Here is a 22,002-nt window from a genome sequence, read left to right as displayed (position 1 = left end):
ATTTATCTGACCAACTGTCTTTTAAAGGCATAATATTCCTTCGCTCTATAGACGCTGCCTCACCCGCTGAGTTTCTCCAGCATTTTTGTCTACCTTCGATGTTTCCAGCATCTGCAGTTCTTAAACAACTGGCTTTTAAATGTGTCATTATATCTGCCTTAACCATTTTCACTGGTAGCTAATTCCATATACTCACCACCCTCCCTCCGTGTGGAAAGGTTGCTCCGCTGGCTCCTACTAAATCAATAGCAAAAGTTGTACCATCTATAGGATGCACTGTAGCAACTTTGAGTGTGTTTCCAAAATAAGCTGTTCCAGTACTGGCCACCGAGGAGCACCATCTTCCAATCTAGAAAGCAGCCATCTCTGACTACTGTCTTTAAACCATTTTTGAAATTCCTGTTGTCAATACAAACTATTTAATTGTTTGGGCATCAATTTTGCCAAATGGGTTTCATGCAGGTCTTTATTGATTTCAGAAAATCCATGTAGAGAGCATCTACTGAATTCGCTTAATTAACCTTCTCTGCTTCTTCAACAAAAATTAAGTCAGGTTAGTCAAACACAACTTGCTTTTAATATATCCATGCTGGTTATCTTTTATTGACTCAAATTTCTTTAAATGTTTCTTAATTATTTCCCCAAATATTTCAATTGTCAAGATTTTAAGAATAAGGAGTAAGCCGTTTAGAACGGAGATGAGGAAACACTTTTTCTCACAGAGAGTGGTGAGTGTGGAATTCTCTGCTCAGAGGGCGGTGGAGGCAGGTTCTCTGGATGCTTTCAAGACAGAGCTAGATAGGGCTCTTAAAAATAGCGGAGTCAGGGGATATGGGGAGAAGGCAGGAATGGGGTGCTGATTGTGGATGATCAGCCATGATCACATTGAATGGCGGTGTTGGCTCGAAGGGCCGAATGCACTGCAGGTACTCCCTCCAGATTACTTTGACAGATCCTCCCAAATCATGGTATTCACCACCAAAAAGCATACGGCTTCTGCAGATACCCCCCAACTACCTTCCTTCCTGACTTGTCCATCCTTCATTGTCAATGTATCAAAGTCCTACCATGATCTCACAACAATGATACTGATATTATTTGGAGTTTGTTCACTTGGATGTTCCCAATTTCACCGGAAACTAGACTTAGCGATTCATGATCTTGTGATCACGGGAAAAAAGCAGAAACTGGTGGAAATTACTTTGCAGTTCCAGCAGCGTCTGTAGAAAGGAAAAGAGAGTTAATGATTCAGATCAAAGACATTCCATTGGAACTGGGTTTAAAGATGTTGACAAAAGAAGGAAGGGAAAGCTTTTGATGAGATGGAGGTCTGTGGAAATGAAGTGACGATGAAGAGTGGATAAGGCTTAGCGAAAAAAAGTGCTAAACAGATTAGAGAATAAGAAAATAAACTTGGAGAAGACAAATAATTGAAATAAAATGGACAATGCTGAAGGACTCACCAGGTCAGGCAACATTTGTGAAGAAAGAAGTTGACCCAACATGGCAGATTGATGAAAGATATTCAGAACAATCATTGGCCTGTGGCAGAAATTTTGCTTAACTAAATTTTGTGCCCCACCGTTCCAGCATTTACAGTTGAATTTATTTTCTGCTGGCAATTTCCACGTGGATATTTAAGCAAAATTCAAGAGCACTTAATGCAATAGGCGAGGTCAGAGGATATGTTGGTGAATCTTGTCCTTGCTGGTAAGACTGGAATTCTACAGGTATTATAAGTGCAAATATTTAAGGAGAACACAGATAGTTGGATGAACAATATTGTAAGAGTAGCCAATTTGGATTTCCATTGTATTGACTGGAACTGCCATAGTGCAAAGGGCTTTCAAGGGGTGGAATTTGTTAAATATGTCCAGAAAAAAATTCTCAAACAGTATGAAGAAGGTTCTACAGTGCAGGAGGAAACACTGAGCTGTGTGTTAGGAAATGAGACTGGGCAAGTGAAGGGTCAGTGGGTAGCACTTCTGGACCAATGATAAGAATTGCATTAGTTTTAAGATAGTTACGGGAGAAGATAGGACTGGTTCACAAATCAATGTCCTAAATTGGGATAAGGCAAGTTTTGAAGGAACTGACAGGAATTCGTAAAGGTTAGTTGGGAGAAAATATTTGCAGGAAAAGGGACACGCAGCAAGTGAAAAGGCTTTAAAAAGGGGTGAGGGAAGAGGTTTAGGTAATGGATGAAATGCGATTGAGAGCTTCATTGGCTGCAGATGGAGAGCCTTGCCTTGAATGCACCTCCTTCCATTTAGTCTCTTGTATGAATGCTTCATTTTCTCTTGGTTTCTCTGATTCTGCCTCGTCTATTTTTTAGATGAGGCATTGTGTTCCAGGACGTATGAAGTGCCCTCTTTATTCAGGAAATGTGGCTTGCCTTCTATGATTCATGCAGCCCACTCACCCCTTTCACGCTCTCTCTGCCTGACCCCCTCCTCCCCCCCCCCCCCCAACACAAACTGCCCCCTCCTCCAAATGCCATATAATCAACAGTAACCTGTTTTGCAAATTGCATCTCTGGGTTTTGTTCCTTGGGCTGGAGTATGAGATTGCAGTTGCCTTGTTCAGTGTCAGCAGCTGCATGAGGTTCCCTGGGAATTTTTCAGCATTACACTCATTACTACAAGGCAGCATTTGGGAACAAGATGTATTTGTATTGTTGAAGGATAATTGCTACGAAATATTGTGAGCCTCCAGCATTTGATAGCAGCTCTGCTGATGCCTGCAATTATGTTTAACACTTTGATAGGAGAATGTGAATATCCAAGCCATGCAACTGAGTCTACAATTTAATCACTAAATTCTCTCATCTCTGATTTCAGGTAGAGTGTATCGCTGGAACTCCAGTATGCTGGGACCGCAGATGAGAACATCGTGGAGCCGCGGTTCTGTGGAGCGGCCAGCTGCGACGCTGAACGTTACATCCCGGAGCCTGGGATCTCTTGCTGAGATCGCCAGTGTGTGGAGCTCCGTCCGGCGCGGTCTGTTGACTTGGAAGCCGCGGTCTCCGGTGGGAAGGCGGCCGTTCCTGGCACCCCAAGCCGCTGGGGGTTCTCCCAACGCCGAAGCACCATCACCCGGCGAGAACATCGGGCGCCGTGGCGGCGACTGTGGAGGCCTCAATAGGCCCGACTTTGGGTGGACAAGAGGATGGGGACTGGACTTTGTGCCTTCCCCCACAGTGGGAATCACTGTGGGGGGATGTTTTTGTGTTGAATTTCTTTTTGAATCTATGTTGTATTTTTATTAGTGTGCTGCAAGGACATCACAATTTCCCCTGAATAAGGGGATTAATAAAGTTTAATCTAATCTAATCCATGGGGAAATAGGTTTCAGCCCAATCGCACAAACCTTTGGCAGGTAACGTGTTTTGAGTAATTTTAACAGTACAGGTTGAACACCGATGCGTCTCCTCACTCCACTGCTGTGTAAATTTTTGGTGGTGCAATGTGGTTCAATCTGTCTGTAAACCCTCAGATTCAACAGCAGCAACAGATTATCAGGCTGGCTGGTGGATGGAGTGATAGGTGTATTTGATGGTGGTGGTGCAATGGTCAAGAGTGTTAGCATTCCACGATGCAAAAGGCATGCTGATGCTGTTTGGGTAAATTGAAATCTGAGCTTATCCATTATTACAGAAAGAAAAAGATAAATGTTGTGAGATTATTAAATATCACTGGGCAGTGAGAACTGAATGTCCTCTTACAAGAAATGCATAAAGGAAGTGCAGAGATGCAGTGCGTAATCAGCAAGTCAGAAGAAATGTTGCCTTTATTATGAGGGGGATGACTTGCACGAGTAAGGAAATCTTGCCTCTGGTTCTTCCGCGTGCTGGTGAGGTCACAGCCAGAGAACAGCCAATAGTTTGCTGATGTATCAAAGGGAGGATGTGTTTGCAATGAAATCAGTTCAGAATGGGTTTACAAGATTGATCCTGGGCTGAAGAGCCTGTGAGGAACAATTGAACCAATGGGCTTGTCATAAGAATGAGGTATGTTCAAGCAGGAACTGCAGATGCTGGAAAATCGAAGGTAGACAAAATTGCTGGAGAAACTCAGCGGGTGGTGCGGCAGCATCTATGGAGCGAAGGAAATAGGCAACGTTTCGGGCCGAAACCCTTCTTCAGACATTTTGTCTACCATAAGAATGAATTGAATTGAATTGAATTTCCTTTATTGTCATTCAGACCTTTCAGTCTGAACGAAATTTCGTGCCTGCAGTCATACATACAATAATAGACAACAGAACAGACAGTAAACACAAATTAACATCCACCACAGTGGGTCCACCAAGCACCTCCTCACTGTGATGGAGGCAAAAATCTTAGGGCTGCAGTCTCCCCTCATCTTCTCCCTCTGCGCTGAGGCGATACCCCACCGGGCGATGGAAAATCAGTCCCGCGGCTCACCGAGCTCCGCGAACGGGCCGGTTCAAACACCGCGGCCCGGGGTGGTCGAAGCTGCCGCCCTCCAGTCCAGCGGACGCAGCTGTTGACGACGTCGTCCACTGGCCCGCGGCTGAACCCTGGACTCAGGCCGCCACTGCCGCCAGAACGCCGTCTCAGCCACCGGAGCACTGTTCCAGCCCCGAGCCGGGTCACCCTCACGTGAGCGTCTCAGCCCCGCGCCAGGCCGCCCCGACGGGAGCACCGTTACCCTCGAGCTGGGCCGCCCCCACGGGAGCGCCGTTACCCTCGAGCTGGGCCGCCCACACGGGAGCGTCTCAGCCCCGCGCCAGGCCGCCCTCACGGGAGCGTCACAGCCCCTCACGGGAGTGCCGTTCCAGCCCCGAGCCGGGCTGCCCTCACGGGAGCGAGCCCAGGGCGAGTCCTGACAGGCTGCCTCCGGAGCCTCGAGGTCGCCAGCTCCGCCATTAGGCCTCAGCGCAGACGGAGGCAGAGAAGGGGGATACGACAAAAAAGTCACATTCCCCCGAAGGGAGAGACAGCAAGTCCTGTTTCAACCCCCCACACACATAAACACAACCTAAAACCAAAAATTTAGCCAGACAAAACGAAAAAAACAACACAAAAAAGTAAAAACAAACGGACTGCAGGCGAGCCGCAGCCGTTCACCAGCGCCGCCACTTCCAGAACCAAGTTCCGCCACACAACAGTTTCTGAGAGACTTGGTAGAGTGAGCGATTCCTTTGCTTATGGAGTCTGTAAACAAGTGAACATAGTTTCGGGGTGAAAACATCACCACTTTAGACGTGTGGGGGAGTTTCTTCTTTTTGAGCATTGTGATTCTGCGATTCTCTGCCCCAGAAATCTAAAGGTCCAGGGTGAAGAATTCATTATTGTTGGGGTCTAAATTCCCCAAATACTGTTAGCCTTTAACAAATTTGTGGCAACCAGTTTCCTGCTGACATTGTTGCCTGCAAGTATCAGGTTTATCATCTCCTTGAATGCTTCCAGTCCTGTTGGTCTCTGTAGACATAAAGACATTGGCCAGAGTTTCCACCACTTCCATCTTTGTGTCCTTCCCCTCTGCATCAGGTGCTGTTTCTACTTGAAAATTGCCAACTTCTCGAAGCATTCCTGTTTAATTGTATCTGTTTTTCCCTTCCAAGTGTTGACAAATCCTTCCCCTCAGACTCCTTTCCACCAACCTCCTTAATACCAATGCTGGCTCACAGCTCTATAATTGCCCTACTTCTCTCCAGTCATCTGGAACCATGCCTCAGCCAGAACCCTAACAATCTCTTCCCTTGCCTTATCTTTGCTTTGACTGCATTTTAATGTTCATTGGGTAAAAAATAACTTTCCATTGTGTATCGTGGATATTATTTGCATTTGAGTCTTCAAATCTTCTTTCTGATATGTTTATTACAGGGGAAATTTCCAGATCAGGACACAGCAGAAGATGGTTATCATGGTGTATCCCCTGTGAATGCATTTCCACCACAGAATCACTATGGTAAGGTGTGATTCACTCTCTCTGCCTATATTTTCACAAACGTCCACAAAGTGGTTCTGTCTCACCAAATCTTTGCTCATCATTTTACAAAACCTCCCTAACTTGTTATGTTGTTCTATCCCATCCAGACGAAGGACTCAAAACATCTTCTATTTCTCCATATCTCCCCACAGATGCTGCCTGGCCCTTCTGCAATTTATTATTTCTGCTCAAGATTCCAGTATCTTCAGTCCCTTTGAGTCTTCTTCAGGAGTTATTTTATTGCCCACAACCTCCCTCTGCCTCTTCTTAAACATAAACATTTTATTTAAATGAAATGTATTGAAGTTGTAATATATGCATTTATTTTTAGTTAAAGTTTTCATTATTTTACCCGTATGAAATTCATGTTTTCCTGGCTGTGTGATTGAAATACAAATAATTGAGCTTGAAAATGATGTTCAATATGGAGTAATGTGGCCTGTTTTGGTGCCGTGTGATTCTAAGACTTTCTATGACACTAGTGTTTGTACACTTTGCTTAGGCATCTATGACATGCTAGGAAATGCTTGTGAATCATAAAGCACGGGTCACAAGCAGGTAAAACGCAATGCAATCACAATGCTGCCCTGACACAGGTATATTTCTTGATCGTTTACACTCCTTTTCCCTGCCAGTTTCTCAAAGGTGCTAAATGTGTCTGGAATTCCATGAGTGTCAGGTAACCTTTGGCACTTAACTGTGTTAACAATGTCAGATGATTTGAAGTATTGCCATTGTACTTGTATACCCCCAAATTCATTTGATTTTCTTTCAGATTACCTAAACTATTTTCAATTTAACTGTTGGGTAACGTGAGGTAGCTCGACAAGGCCAAATTTTGTCAAATGCAGGAGCTGCCTTTTGTATTTGGCTCCACGTGTATTACATACTCTTGGCCTTGTTTAATGGATTTTTTTGGATTAATTCCCCTTGAGAAGATGGGGCTAAACTGTGTTTTGAATGATGTGAAGGTGCCCACCCCCCATTACAGCTTCTGGTAGGCTGTTCCAGCTTATTGCTAATTGCTGATGTAAGGAAGGGCGAGGCGATAGATCAGAATAGGTCAGGACTAGGGGAGGGAGGTGTTCTCAGGTGCCCCTATTTTTCCAGGCTGCAGAAGTTGTGGGCTTGGACATGATTATCAAGGAGGTCTCAGTAAAAGTTGTATCCAGTGCATACAGCAGCCACAGGGTGCTGAGGATGGACAGAATAAATGTATGGTGAAAAATGAAGTGCTAATCGAACATCCCACCCTGTGCTGGAGAGTTGAGCTGCCTGAACGTTAGCAGAAATGTTCTTGTCCCTCCAGGTGAGTGGAGGGTGTTCCATCACACATTTCTAACTTGTCCTGCAGATGATAGAGTGGCAAAGGGTAATCGGGTGAAGGGTCGCTTGTCACAGAATTTCACCTGGAACGTCAACCTGCATTAGATTTTGTATATCCGGTGTGGATATGCATTCGCTCTGACTCCAAGGCAAGGGTGCACTGAGTCACAGACGATACTGTCAGTCTCTGCACAGCCTCGAGATGGACTCCTACATTAAAATAAGTAGTAGCATGTACTCCTAGTACCACGGCTCTGGTTAGATGGGTAACTATCCTGCACAAATCATTTCAATAAGTTGCAGCTCAGAAGAAGATTACACTCTGCACTTCTGTGGACTTAAGATTTGTAGAACATAAAATGGCAGCAGCAAACTAACTGACATCTTTGTTTTTAGAATGGGAAACACCTCAGACTCAGCTTCCGATAACCTGGGATTCCGATGCGCTAAAAGCCTGGTTCCATCTAACCATAAACAAAAAGGAAATAATAAAACTGAACTCTGAAAGGTGTCATTTTAAAGCAATTGGTGAAATGTCAGCAGGCCAATTTTGGGTGTCACACAGATTGATATTGAACATGTATCTCAAGTATCTCTTTCAAGTATATCCTTCAAGTATCTCCTTCAAGTATCTCCTTCATATTTAATAAATAAGTATATCTTTCTTTCATATTTGATAAACATTTTGACGTTAAATAAATTGAATTTTGTTTGACTACCTGAAGAATCGTCATTGTTTCAGAAACTGTTGTAACAAATTAGTATTCATTCTTAGCTGTAAACTGAATTTCTTGTTCTAGAGACCTAACAAATGATGCTGTGATTTATCACTTCTGCCAGCTAGTGTAATCCCTCACCTTCTCCACATGCCTTTCTACCTTCCACATGGACTACTCCCTCTGTGACTCTTTTCTCAGTTCATCCTTACCCACCATACATTCCTAACTCCTGGCACTTTATCTTGCAATTGGTGGAAATGCAATACTTGTTCTTGCACCCCCTCTCTCACCATCACCCAGAGATCTAAACAGTCCTTTCAGGTGACACCTCTTCCAACCTTGTCTGCTGCATTCAGTGGTCCCAATATGATTAATGTAGATTAGGCGACCAATTTGCTGAGGAGCTGCTCTCTGTCTGCAATGACCAATCTGCTCCCAACTGCAAGGCAGTTCATTTACACGTCAACTTGTCTGTCCTCGGCCTTCTCCACTGCCAGGGTGAAGCCCAATGCAAACCAAAGAAACATCATCTCATAATTCCACCTGGGTGGTCTACAACCCAATGGTATGAACATTGAATATTCCAATTTTAATTAACCCTCACCCCAGATGTGCTTTCCCCACCTCCTTCCATCCTCTTCTAGTCTTCCCAGTTTAATCTTCACACCCTCCTTTCTTCACATCCATTCTTCTTGCGTCATTGGGCCAGTTAGTTGATATGGCAGAAGGTGTTTAATTCGGATAAATGTGTGGAGTATTTTGGTAGGACAAACTAGAGGAGTACTCACACGGTAAATAGGGCCTTGGTGAATGTTGTAGAATAGAATGTTTTAGATGCTGATGCATATTTTCATGAAAGTGGAGACGCGGGTAGACAGGGTTGTGGACCGGGCCTACTGAACTTCGCCGTCGCACTGGGCCCGCCCAATAACGCCGCTGGACCTGACCTACCGGGCATCGCCAACATGGCCGCCGCACCGCACCGCACCGCACCCGACCCATCTCGTCGCCTTCCCGGGCTGGCCGAGCCGCGCCGCCCCGCCCTGCCGACCATCCGCCCACCGGGACCTCCCACACATCGCCCGCGGACCCCGACTCAACCGCCCATCGACTCCGAACATCGGGTCCGGTGACCCTCGCCACTGGACTCCCACCATCAGGTCCGGTGACCCTCGCCACTGGACTCCCACCATCGGGTCCGGTGACCGGCGCCACTCCACCTCCCACAACAACCCACAGCCGTCGCCTTACCTGGAGCCTGAACTCTGCACTGGGCCTGAAGCCTCCACGCTGCTAACTCCCACTCTCCTGGGTTTGACTCCACTGGGTCCTAGTGCCAGTCGACCCAGCCTGGTCAACCTCAGTGGCAGTTCCACTGAGTCTTCCCCATCCCCCACTAACTATGTGACCCCTGCTCTTCCCCACCCACACCACAGCCCTCTCACGCCTCCCCCACCCCCCCACCACCCACCGCCTCCCCACCACACATTGCCTCGTCCCCAGTCCACCCACCTGCCTTCCTCCGGACCCAACCCACATCCCTGCCAGGTGTTCACTTCCCCTTCCCCCCCCCCGGACCTCCCCCTCTCCAACACCGAACGGTCTGTCCTCAACAGAGGTCTTACCTTTGTCCCCCTCCGTCCCCACCTCAATGAATTCCGCGCCCACCATGACTTGGAGCTCTTCTACCGTCGCCTCCGCCTCACAGCGTACTTCCATGGGAAGGAGTCCTCGCCCCCCCCTGATGACCCCTTTTCCCGTCTCCAACGCACCCCCTCTTCGTGGAACCCCCCTCGTGGCCAACTTCCGGATTTAGAACTCTTCATCAAAAACTGCCGTCGCGACATCAACCGCCTCAACTTCTCCACTCCCCTGTCTCACTCCAATCTCTCCCCCCATGAACGTTCTGCCATCGACTCACTCCGCAACAACCCAGGTTGGGTTATCAAACCCGCCGACAAGGGAGGTGCCGTGGTATTCTGGCGCGCCGATCTCTACAAAGCTGAGGCCACGCGCCAACTCTCGGACACCTCCTACTTACCCCTGGACCATGACCCCACTGACGAGCACCAGGCCACCATCTCCAGCACCGACTTCATCAACTCCAATGCCCTACCCGACCGAGCCTCCAACCTCATCGTTCCCCAGCCACGCACGGCCCGATTTTACCTTCTCCACAAAATCCACAAACCTGACTGTCCCGGAAGCACCATTGTCTCTGCCTGTTCGTGCCCCACCGAACTCATTTCCAAATACCTTGACTCCATCCTATCCCCCTTGGTTAAATCCCTCCCTACCTATGTTCAAGACACCTCAGACACTCTCCATCGTCTCCGCGCATTCCATTCTCTAGGCCCTCACCCCCTCATCTTCACCTTGGACGTCCAGTCACTCTACACCTCCATCCCCAACCAGGATGGTCTCAAAGCCCTCCGGTTCTTCCTCGACCAGAGAAGCAACCTATACCCAGCCACTGACACTCTCCTCCACCTAGCGGAGCTGGTCCTTACCCTCAATAACTTCACGTTCGACTCCTCCCATTTCCTCCAAATACAAGGCGCAGCTATGGGCACACGCATGGGCCCCAGCTATGCCTGCCTATTTGTCGTTTACGTCGAGCAATCCTTGTTCAATACATACCAGGGCCCCATCCCCGACCTCTACCTCCGCTACATCGACGACTGCTTTGGTGCCACCTCCTGCACCCGCACACAACTGACTGGCTTCATCCACTTCACCACTAACTTCCATCCGGCACTCAAATACACCTGGACCATTTCTGACACTTCCCTACCATTCCTTGACCTCACTATCTCCATTGCAGGTGATAGACTTCTGACCGACATCCACTATCAACCCACTGACTCCCATGGCTATCTGGACTACACTTCTTCCCACCCTGCTTCCTGTAAGGACTCCATCCCCTACTCCCAATTCCTCCGTCTACGCTGCATCTGCTCCACGGATGAGGCGTTCCACACCAGGGCATCTGAAATGTCCTCATTATTCAGGGATCGGGGGTTCCCCTCCTCCACCATAGATGAGGCTCGCACCAGGGTCTCATCCATACCCCGCAACACTGCTCTCTCTCCCCATCCCCCCACTCGTAACAAGGGCAGAGTCCCCCTAGTCCTCACCTTTCACCCCACCAGCCGTCACATACAACGAGTAATCCTCCATCAGTTTCGCCACCTCCAACGTGACCCCACCACTCGCCACATCTTCCCATCTCCCCCCATATCTGCCTTCTGCAAAGACCGCTCCCCCCATAACTCCCTTGTCAATTCTTCCCTTCCCTCCCCTCTCGTACCACCCCCTCCCCGGGCACTTTCCCTTGCAACCGCAACTGATGCAACACTTGTCCCTTTACCTCCCCCCTCGACTCCGTTCAAGGACCCAAGCAGTCGTTCCAGGTGCGACAGAGGTTTACCTGCATCTCCTCCAACCTCATCTATTGCATCCGCTGCTCTAGATGTCAGCAGATCTATATCGGTGAGACCAAACGGAGGTTGGGCGATCGTTTCGCCGAACACCTCCGCTCGGTCCGCAATAACCAAGCTGACCTCCCGGTGGCTCAGCACTTCAACTCCCCCTCCCACTCCGTCTCCGACCTCTCTGTCCTGGGTCTCCTCCATGGCCACAGCGAGCAACACCGGAAATTGGAGGAACAGCACCTCATATTCCGCTTGTGTAGTGTATTGAGACAGGAATTATAATGTCATGTTATAATTGTACAAGACATTGATAAGGCCACAATAAGTGTGCTGTGTTTTCGATTGCCCGGCTTTAGGAAGAATGTCAATAAACTGGAAAATTTGCAAAAAAAATGTACAATTAAGTTAATGTACCTGGACAGTTTGAGTTATAAGGAGAGGTTGGATAGGCTAGGTCTTTTTCTCTGAAGTGGAGGAGGCTGCTGGGTGACCTTATAGAGGTTGATAAAATCATGAGGGGCATTGATAAATTGATTAGCCACAGTCTTTCCCTCATGGTAGGGAAGTCTAAAATTAGTAGGCATGAGTTAAAGATACAAGGGGAAAGATTTAAAAGGGACTTGACAGGTAACTTTTTCACAAAGAAGATAGAAGGAATGAGCTGCCAGAGGGAATGGTAGAGATGTGTACAATTACAGCATTTAAGACACTTGACAAGATACATGAACAGGAAAGGTTAATGGTGATATGGGCCAGGCGCAGGAAAGTGGGAGGAGCTTGGTGAGACAACGTGATTGGGACGGTGCCTGTTTCTGAGTTACAGTGCCCTCCATAATGTTTGAGACAGACCCATCATTTATTTATTTGCCTCTGTACTCCACAATTTGAGATATATAATAGAAAAAATCACATGTGGTTAAAGTGCACATTGTTAGATTTTAATCATGGTAATTTTTATACATTTTGGTTTCACCATGTAGAAATTACAGCAGTTTATACTTAGTCCCCCCATTTCAAGGCACCATAATGTTTGCGACGCAGCAATGTAATGTAAATGAAAGTAGTATTTTGTTGCATATCCTTTGCATGCAATGACTGCTTGAAGTCTGTGATTCATGGACATCATCAGTTGCTGACTGTCTTCTCTTGTGATGCTCTGCCAGGCCTGTATTGCAGCCATCTTTAGCTAATGCTCGTTTTGGGGGCTAGTACCCTTCAGTTTTCTCTTCAGCATATAAAAGGCATCCTCAATTGGGTTCAGATCGGGTGATTGACTTGGCCACTCAATAATTGACCATTTTTTAGCTTTGAAAAACACCATTGTTGTTTTAGCAGTATGTTTAGGATTATATCTTGCTGTAGAATGAACCACCGGTCAATGAGTTTTGAGGCATTTGTTTGAATTTGAGCAGATAGGATGTGTCTATACACTTCAGAATTCATTATGCTACGACCATTAGCAGTTGTATCATCAATGAGGATAAGCGAGCCAGTACCTTCAGCAGTCATACATGCCCAGGCCATAACACCCCCACCACCGTGTTTCACAGATGAGCTGGTATGCTTTGGATCTGTCGGACATGTGTTTGGGGATTTTTCTTTATTATAGAGAGAATTCTTGTGTCATCAGCTGTGGAGGTCTTCCTTGGCGAGCCAGTCCATTTGTGATTAGTAAGCTCACCAGTGCTCGCTTTCTTCTTAATGATGTTCCAAACAGTTGATTTTGGTAAGCCTAAAGTTTGGTTGATGTCTCGTAACAGTTTTATTTGTGTTTCTCAGTCTCTTTATGGCTCCTTTGACTTTCATTGACACAACTTTGGTGCTCACGTTGATAAACAGCAATAAAAGTTTCTAAAGGTGGTGGAAAATGGAGAAAAGACTAGGTGCTGAGAGCTCTCTTATTCCTGCATTAAGGTGGCAATTAAACACACCTAGGCAATTACAAACATCTGTGAAGCCATGTGTCCAAAACATGAAATGGGGGGACGATGTATAAACACAGCTGTAATTTCTACATGGTGAAACCAAATTGTATAAAAATGGCATTTATTACAATGTGAACAATCTGACAACTTGTGATTTTTTTTTTCTATTACAAATCTCAAATTGTGGAGTACAGAGGCAAATAAATAAATGATGGGTCCTCGTATAGTGTACAGTCATTGTACAGTGCCCTCCATAATGTTTGGACAAGGACCTATCATTTATTACATCCCTCAGCATCTATTACATCCCTCAGCATCCTCAGAGTAATCCCAACTGGTACAGTCCATCCTTATAACTCAAATCCTCCAGTCCTAGTAACATCCTTGTGAATCTTATCTGCACCCTCTAGCTAAATTTGATCTTTGATTGCAATGTATTATAAATAGGGGGAATTATCCAAAAGACTGGGGTAACTAAGGATTTTTAGTATGAATGACTGGTTAAAAAGGAAACAGTTACCAATTGGGATTCCACACATCAAACTGTTTCAATGAATTTTCTACATACACACACAACTCCCAATCATACAAAGACATACATGTTATCACATACAGCCAGCTCATAGTCAAACATATTGCTTTAATGTTAAAAAAGTCTTCCACAGCCACAAAAATAATTTAATGTTTTTCTTTAAGTTAGACTGAACAAGAGCATGCTGCAATTCATACCAAACAGCCAACCACCAGATTCATGCAATGAAAGTGTGTCAGTTATTGAAGTGTGAATTGGTCCTTTTAATCCTCTGAAAAGCAATGAGTGTTCTTGCTGAATCATTTTACCGAACTTGAACCTGGGAGATTGAATAGTCTTGGACTGTTTTATCTGGATGCCTGAGATTGAGGGGAGACCTGATAGAAGTATATAATGTTATGAGAGACATAGACTGAGTAGACAGTCAAAACCTTTTTCCCCCATGGTGAAAATGTCAATGACTAGAGGACATGGCTTAAGGTGAGAGGAGCAAAGTTTAAAGGAGATGTGCGTGGCATGTTTTTTTTATATGCAGAGTATGGTAAGTGCCTGGAACACACTGCAAGGGCTGCAGGCCGAGGCAGATACGATTGTGGCATTAAGTGGCTTTTGGATCTTTGCATGAATATACAGGGAATGGAGTGATATGGATTATGTGCAAGCAAATAAGAGTTTGTCTTCAGCACAAATATTGTGAGGCGAAGGGCCTGTTCCTGTGCTGTACTGTTCTATATCCCATGAACAAGCCATTCAAGCCTATCAATATTTTTTGTTACAGCACAGAGGGTGGCCGTTTAGTTTAGATCTCATGGAAACAGGCCCTTCGGCACATCTGCACTGACCAACGATCACCCGTACACTAGTTCTATCCTACACACTAGGGACAATTTACAGAAGCCAATTAACTTACAAACCAGCATGTCGTTGGAATGTGGGAGGAAACATGGAAAACCCATGCAGCCAAAGGGAGAACGTGCAAACTCCATTCAGACAGCACCCGTAGTCAGAATTTAACCCGGCTCTCTGACGGTGTAAGGCAGTCACTCTACCGCTGCACCACTGTGTCTCTCGATGTGCAGGGGCCCCATGTAGGAGCACCCAGCTCGTCCCACTCCATTCTCATCCAGCGTCCTGCACCTGCTCCTACATTTGAACCTGTCTCCTCTGCATTCCAGACCCAAACCAACGGCTGCTTCAAAAAGATCTTGACGTCAATTTCAGTTTTTTTGCCTACCTCCCCTCAACAATGGGAACAGTCTATCTACATAGTCCATACTTCCAATTATTTCACATTCCCCCCACAACCTCCTCTGTTCAAGATGAACAATCCTAGCTTCTCTAGCCTTTCCACACAACTGAAATTCCTCACCCCTGGAGTCATTTTATTAAATTACTTCTCCACCTTCTCCAAAGCCATATTTCTAGAAGTGTGGCACACACAACTGGACACAATACTCCAGTTGTGGCTGAATTAGTTTGATAGAAGTTCTTCATGACTGCCTTGCTTTTGCATTCTGTGCCTCTCTTTATAGAGCCCGGGATTTTGTGTCTTTTTGCGATGGCTCTCTTGACCTACCCGCTCAATGACCTGTACACATGTAAGCCTCAATCTCTCTCTCCCTGTGCCCCTTAAAATTGTAATTACCCCCCCCCCCCCCACCACTTCTGATTCTTGTAGTTCAGGGTTCTAGAGTAGAATGGCATTGGAGAGCAAGTGCCAATGGATCACACTGTTGATGATACCTTCAGTCACGTTATTGAGAGCAGAATGATTGGGTGATAATTAGTTGGACTGGGTTTGTCCTGTTTTGGTGAAGAGGACATATTGGGCTAGTTTCCCCCAGTGTTAGATAGATGTTGCAACGGTGCTGGAGCAGCTTATCTGCAGACACTATTGTTAGTGGATCACAGGTCTTCATTACAACGATGGGAACGTTGACTGATCCCGCAGACTTTGCTACATCCAGAGCTCTCAGTTGAATCCCAATCATGTGCAGCGAGTAAAACTGGCAGGAGAATGGGATCCGTGACGGTGAGATCTTAGGGTGAAGCCAAGATGGATCACTTTTGGCTGAACATGGTGACAAATGCTTCAGTATTTTCTTCAGCACGATGTCTTTGTTCTGCACCAAAGATTCCCATGTCTCCATCGGTATGTGGCCCAGTGCCAAAATGCAGGTAGGGCTGGAGATTGTTGGTTGGGTGCTCAGGGCGAGAGCAGGGATCGTGGGCAGTGTGAGGAAAGGGATCCTTGTGATGGAGATTGCGTTATGGGTGGGGTTCCTTGTGATGGTATTCAAGGTGAGAGTGGGGACAGGGACCATGCAATGGGTGTTCAGGGTGAGGGTGGGGGTCTGTGTGATGGTGAGGATCTGGATCCGCGTGATGGTGGTCAAGGTCAGGGTGGATTTCCTTGTGATGGTGGGGTTTGTGTAATGGGTGTTCAGGGTGAGGGTGGGGGTCAGGATCTGGGTCCAAATGATGATGGTCAAGCTGGAGGGCCATGTGACGGGTGCTCAAGATTGGGGTGGGGTCTGAGGGATGGTGCTCAAGATGAGACTGGAGGTCCAAGCGATGGTGGTCAGCACGGAGGTTCTTGTGATGGTGTGCATGGTGAAAAAGATCAACGAGGAGGAGGAGAGAGAGCTGTTGATAGACAAGGTTGACATGTCACAGCCATCAGTGTGAGCCAAGCAGGGGCAGCAGGCAGAGGGAAGGGGTCGACTATAAACCAGTGTGAAGTTACCAAATCACACCGATGCCAATGTTTCTCAGCACTTACTGCAGAACCGCTTGGGATCTGAACCACCACCCGGCTTCTCTAAGTTTACATTAGCAAGTTGCATTCATAAGGTTACACCCTCATTGCACACCTTAGCAGAAAGACAAATAGAAGCAGCATGCAGGGCAAGGCTCGGTGCCAGACTCGTGCTGCATTTTTACCAACTAACATCATTGACCACAGGGAGGGTGGATTCATGCCAGCTGGGCTGTGGCCTCTCTCAGGGAGAACAGGACGGCTTTTGGAGAATTCTCAAACAAAGCTGCTCGATTCTGTTGCAAACCCTTCTTCACCCAATGTCCGTACACTTTGAAAGCACAGCCATCGATAATTTTACGAACTCCCTTAAAAGCGTAGGGATCGCGGATGAGCACTTGTTTGCTGGGAGGCTTCGCACGTCGGTACTTGTTATAAATGCGAACGGAGGCCAGAACAGTCCAGATGATGGTCTAGAAAATAGGGTAGAGTCTGACAGTGAAACTTCTCCACACACTATTCACCCTACACATTCCACCCCTCTCCATCCTTCCACATTCAATCCTCCTGCAAACTCTCCCTCTATACTTCACATTTAATCCCTCCACATTCTACCTGTTTCCATCTCTCCACACACTTTTCTGTCAGACTGTGGGCAGGAGTGGAGGGGTTTAATGAATGTATGGAACAGGACACCTTGTTGCAAGCAAGTGCTGTCTTGCTGCAGAGCACACGTGGTCCTGTGTTGCGGCTTCACCAGGTTGGCACCTCATCCTTTTTAGAATTGTCTGGCACAGCTCCTGGCATCAACATTAATGGTGCAGTGAGGGGTCGGCGTGAGTGAGCTCAATGCTGGGTGATGATCTGGTGCCTGCGCGCGCGCGCACACACACACACACACACACACACACACACACACACACAGACACACACACACACACACACACACACTCAGACACACAGACACACACACAGAAGTCACGAACCTCCTCCACCAGGTACTGCTGGAAGAACAGGTGGGCCAACGCCTGGTCTGCCGTGTATCGCTCCTCGGGTTTGACCACCAACAGCTGAGATATCTGGTCATTGCACAAAGAATCAAACAGGTTACTGTGGAATGCATGCAGCCTAACAACCCCCAACACCCCCAATGCACTTCAAAAATGGCCTTAATTAAAATCTGACAATGTGCACTATAACCACGTGATATTTTTTCCTATTACAAATCTTAAATTGTGGAGTACAGAGGCAAATAAATAAATGATGGGTCTTTGTCCCAAACATTATGGAGGGCACTGTAGCACAGCACAGGAACAGGCCATTTGGCCCACAAACGATTGTAATCATGTATTGTCTCTCTGCTGACTGGTTAGCACGCAGCATAAAGCTAGTCACATGTACCGAGGTACAGTGAAAATAAACTAAACTGACTGACACAATGTCTGTGCTGAAAACGATGCAATCTGCCTGCACATGATCCATATCCCTCCATTCCCTGCATACATGTGCCAATGTAAAAGCTATTTTCAATCATATCTGCCTCCACCACCCACTACTCCCTGTAAAATACTCGTCCTGCACATCTCCTGTAAATTTTTCACCTCTGATCTTAAAGCTCTAACAATCTATTTTATCTTTCCAAACTGCCTGCTCTCACATTTTACCTTACCTTTTTTAATCAATTTCTTTATTCTCATTTGCTGATTTCTAAAGTGCTCTGTCAACTGCTGTTACTGCAACTTCATAAATCTCAGCAATATTTAATTTTAATCATAGCCATCTCATTTTGAAAACCTTTGTATCTCAAAGTTTCCATTACAATCAGCTTATCACAATGCATATCTCTAACCATGTCAGTGTAGTATTTACTTTAGTTTAGTGTAGAGATGCAGCATGAAAACAGACCCATCAGCCCACCAAGTGCATGCAAACCATCGATCACCCATTCACAGTAGTTATATGTTATCCCAGTTTCACATTCACTCCCTACACACTCTGGACAATTTACAGAGGCCACTTAACCTATAAACATGCACTTCTTTGCGATGTGGAGGAAACCAACGTGGTTATGAAGAAAATGTGCACACTCCACACAGACAGCACCCAAGGTCAGGATCAAACCTAGTTCCCTGGGGCTGTGAGGCAGCAGGTCTAACAGCTGCGCCACTGTGCCATAACTGTGCGTCTTTCACAATATACATCTGTCAGAGGTGGGGTAATTTCAGTGTCTACGACACCTGGTGCAATGCTTGTATCAATCATGTGCTACTCAGTATAATGTCTGTAACAAACAGCATAAAACACAATTTTTATTCGTTGAACCTAGGTATTAAAACACAATTGCTTAGTCCGGTACCGGAAATACATACCAAGTCTTTTACAGTGTCGGACCGGTCTTGCCATTCCGGGGACTTGAAGTTATAATTTCCCTCCATGATCATCCTGAGCATCAGCATCTGCTTCCTGTGCCAGAATGGTGGGGAGCCGCTGAGCAGCATGTACATGATCACCCCACAGCTCCACCTGCACACAGAAAAATTACACCATGGACGAGTCTGCCACACACACTCTCGAGAACGCACATTACAATAATGGCACTCGGCCCCTATGTGTGGATTGGTGAATTTATGCCATGCAATGCTGTGGTAAATTCCCAACTACAGGTCATGACGTATTGCATTGCTTATTGTCAGTGCAGAATGGGCACTACCAAAGCACCACCTTTAAAGGAGCATGCTGCATCAACATACATCTCTCCATCGCCTCATCAAAGAGGTCCAGCAGGAAGTTCAAACCTGCTTTGTCTTTCACAAATCCACATGGGCTCTCCCCATTTACCTCAAATCTCTCCACCACTCTGAAATGCTAGTATCATATATCTTTCTGTCACCATCACTGGCAGCATGTTCCAGGCACCGATTTCTTCCTGTGTAAAAATAAGCTGCCTTGCAGGTTTTCTTTAAACATTCCCCCTCTCACCTTAAACCAATGCCTTCTAGTCTTCTACATTTCTACCCTGAGAAAAAACACTCAGACTATCTACCCTATCTATGCCTCTCATAATTTTATATAATCGGACCACTCACATTTTCATCCAGATTACAAATGTCACAAAACACAGAAGCCCCGGCACTCAAGTTTGCAGAACACCACTGATCACAGACGCCTCAGTTATAAAAACACACGTCCCCCACTATCCTCTGTCTCTCATGACCAAGCCAATCTTTTATCCAATTTACCAACTCACCATGGAGCCAAGCGTGTTTTATTGTCATATGTCCCAGGTAGAACAATGAAATTCTTACTTGCTGCCGCACAATAGAATATGTAAACATAGTACACTTTAAACAATATAATAAATGAGAGAAAACAAAGTCTGTGTGTATATATATACACACATACACATAAACATACACATATACATATACATATATACACTCGCACATATTTACACACAAAAAACAAACAATAGTAGTACAATAATAACAATAATAGTCTATTGTAGTTCAGAGCTTATTTGAGATTGTAGTGTTTAATAGCCTGATGGCTGTAGGGAAAAAGCTGTTCCTGAACCTGGACCTTACAGTTTTCAAGCTCCTGTACCTTCTTCCCGATGGCTGGATCCCATGTGACTTAATCTTCAAGACTAATCAACAATGTGGGACCTTGTTAAATTATTTGCTAAAGTCCATGTAGACAACATCTACTGCCCTATGTTTAATAAGGAACTGCAGATGCTGGAAAATCGAAGGTAGCCAAAAGTGCTGGAGAAACTCAGCAGGTGCGGCAGCATCTATGGAGTGAAGGAAATAGGCAACGTTTTGAGCTGAAACCCTTCTTCAGACTGCAGAAGGGTTTCACAAAAAAAAAATTGTCCCACACTTCGCTCCTTTCATCTTCAAGCTATTCTCCCGATGACCCTGGAAAAAGATTCAGACTATCTATGCCTCTCATAATTTTATATACTTCCATCAGGCCTCCCCTTAAAACAATCCAAGTTTGTCCAACCTCTCTTTGTAGCTAATAGCCTCCATTGCAATGAGGTGATCAGAACTGCATGCAACACTCCAAATGCTCCAACAAGCTCATACCCCAACAGTCCGTGACTCTCTTTTTCTCTGGCTTCCCAAGCCTGACTCTCTGTGTTTCTTCCCTGACAGATGGTAATGGGCTGTTTCTTCAAGGTGACTGAAATAGTTCATCTCTTTTTCCCACACAAGCGAGGTCTGATCAAGGCCTAAATATCAGGCGTCTCCTCAGTCCCTGACAGAAAGCCCTCTCACCTCTGACCCAGAAAGGAAGCCCCCTCACCTCTGACCCAGAAAGGAAGCCCCCTCACCTCTGACCCAGAAAGGAAGCCCCCTCACCTCTGACCCAGACAGGAAGCCCTCTCACCTCTGACCCAGACAGGAAGCCCTCTCACCTCCGACCCACACAGTCAGCACTCGCACCTGTGTCAGGAAGCCATCTCACCTTGTAACTTTTCTCCAGAGGCCAGTTGTAGGGCAAACCCAAAGTCAGACAGCTTAACCTTCATGTCATCATCGAGAAGTATGTTCTCTGGTTTAAGATCACGGTGCACGATGTTCTTGGAATGGAGGAACTGAACGACCTCCAACAGTGCTCGCATGATGCTTCTGGAAGGAGGAAGAAGCACTGTTTAGTTACATCCATGCTCCCCACCCCACCATCCCCTCTCCCAATGCCCCCAGAACTCACTTGCCAGGGAATCTCAGCAGGCCACTCGACAGATTTAGGGAAGTTTACCTATCTCTCTAAACCCTTCCTTCCGTTCCATATATCTGTCCAAATGTTTTTTGAAAGTCGAAATGGTATCCACTTCTATGGCTTTCTCTGGTAAGCTATAGAGTTCCAGATGCAGACTATCCTCTGAGATGCCTCTTCGCTGTCCACTCTACCACCAATTTTGTCCCTGTGATCCTCCTTAAATCACTCATCCCTCACCTTAAACCTATGCCCTCTAGTTTTAGAATTCTCTACCCTGGGAAAAAGACAGAGCATTAATTTTATCCATACCCCTCATGATTTTCCATACTTCTATAACGTCACCCCTCAGCCTTATCTAATGCTCCAAATAAAACAGTCCCAGCCTACCCCCTCCAGGCTACCTACTCATCTCTTCTCCCTTCACTATTTCTCAAACCGCCGGCCCGGTGGACGGTGACACCGGGAGCCCGCGGGTCCCAGCTGGGAGACCGCTTTTCGGGGCTTCCGCAACGGCGACTTCTCCCGCCCGAGTTGCGGGGTTGAGGATGACCTGGAGTGGGGCCTTACATCGCCCCGCGTGGCTTTAAATGGCCGCGGGACTTGTTAGCGCATGCCGGGGCTCC

General features: G+C 46.3%; 2 protein-coding genes across 2 annotated transcripts in view; one reads left to right on the top strand and one right to left on the bottom strand.

Moving 5' to 3' along the window:
• Positions 1–22,002, top strand: part of LOC116989156 (probable protein S-acyltransferase 6) — a 116,500-nt gene that overhangs the window by 3,457 nt on the left and 91,041 nt on the right. The window lies entirely within an intron of this gene.
• LOC116989158 (phosphorylase b kinase gamma catalytic chain, skeletal muscle/heart isoform-like) lies at positions 15,115–21,305 on the bottom strand. The gene is made up of 5 exons (XM_033046384.1): positions 21,125–21,305; positions 20,255–20,297; positions 19,021–19,174; positions 17,638–17,730; positions 15,115–17,124 (listed from the first exon to the last, which is right to left on the bottom strand). The coding sequence occupies exons 1-5, from the start codon at positions 21,279–21,281 to the stop codon at positions 16,870–16,872; spliced, it is 702 nt and encodes a 233-aa protein (XP_032902275.1). The 5' UTR covers positions 21,282–21,305; the 3' UTR covers positions 15,115–16,869.

Source organism: Amblyraja radiata, chromosome 28, assembly GCF_010909765.2.
Source record: "Amblyraja radiata isolate CabotCenter1 chromosome 28, sAmbRad1.1.pri, whole genome shotgun sequence".
Taxonomy (NCBI): Eukaryota; Metazoa; Chordata; class Chondrichthyes; order Rajiformes; family Rajidae; genus Amblyraja; species Amblyraja radiata.
Note: the sequence above shows the minus strand (reverse complement) of the source record. Positions and strands in the feature narration are given on the sequence as shown.

Bases quoted from the DNA above. Each gene is read 5' to 3' on its own strand.
- LOC116989158 (XM_033046384.1), bottom strand. From the start codon at position 21,281: ATGCGAGCACTGTTGGAGGTCGTTCAGTTCCTCCATTCCAAGAACATC. The intron at 20,298-21,124 runs GTGAGATGGCTT...ATTGTTGATTAG, and splicing joins CTCTGGAGAAAAGTTACAAG to TCTTGAAGATTAAGTCACAT. The intron at 17,731-19,020 runs GTATGTATTTCC...TGCAATGACCAG, and splicing joins CCGACACTGTAAAAGACTTG to ATATCTCAGCTGTTGGTGGT.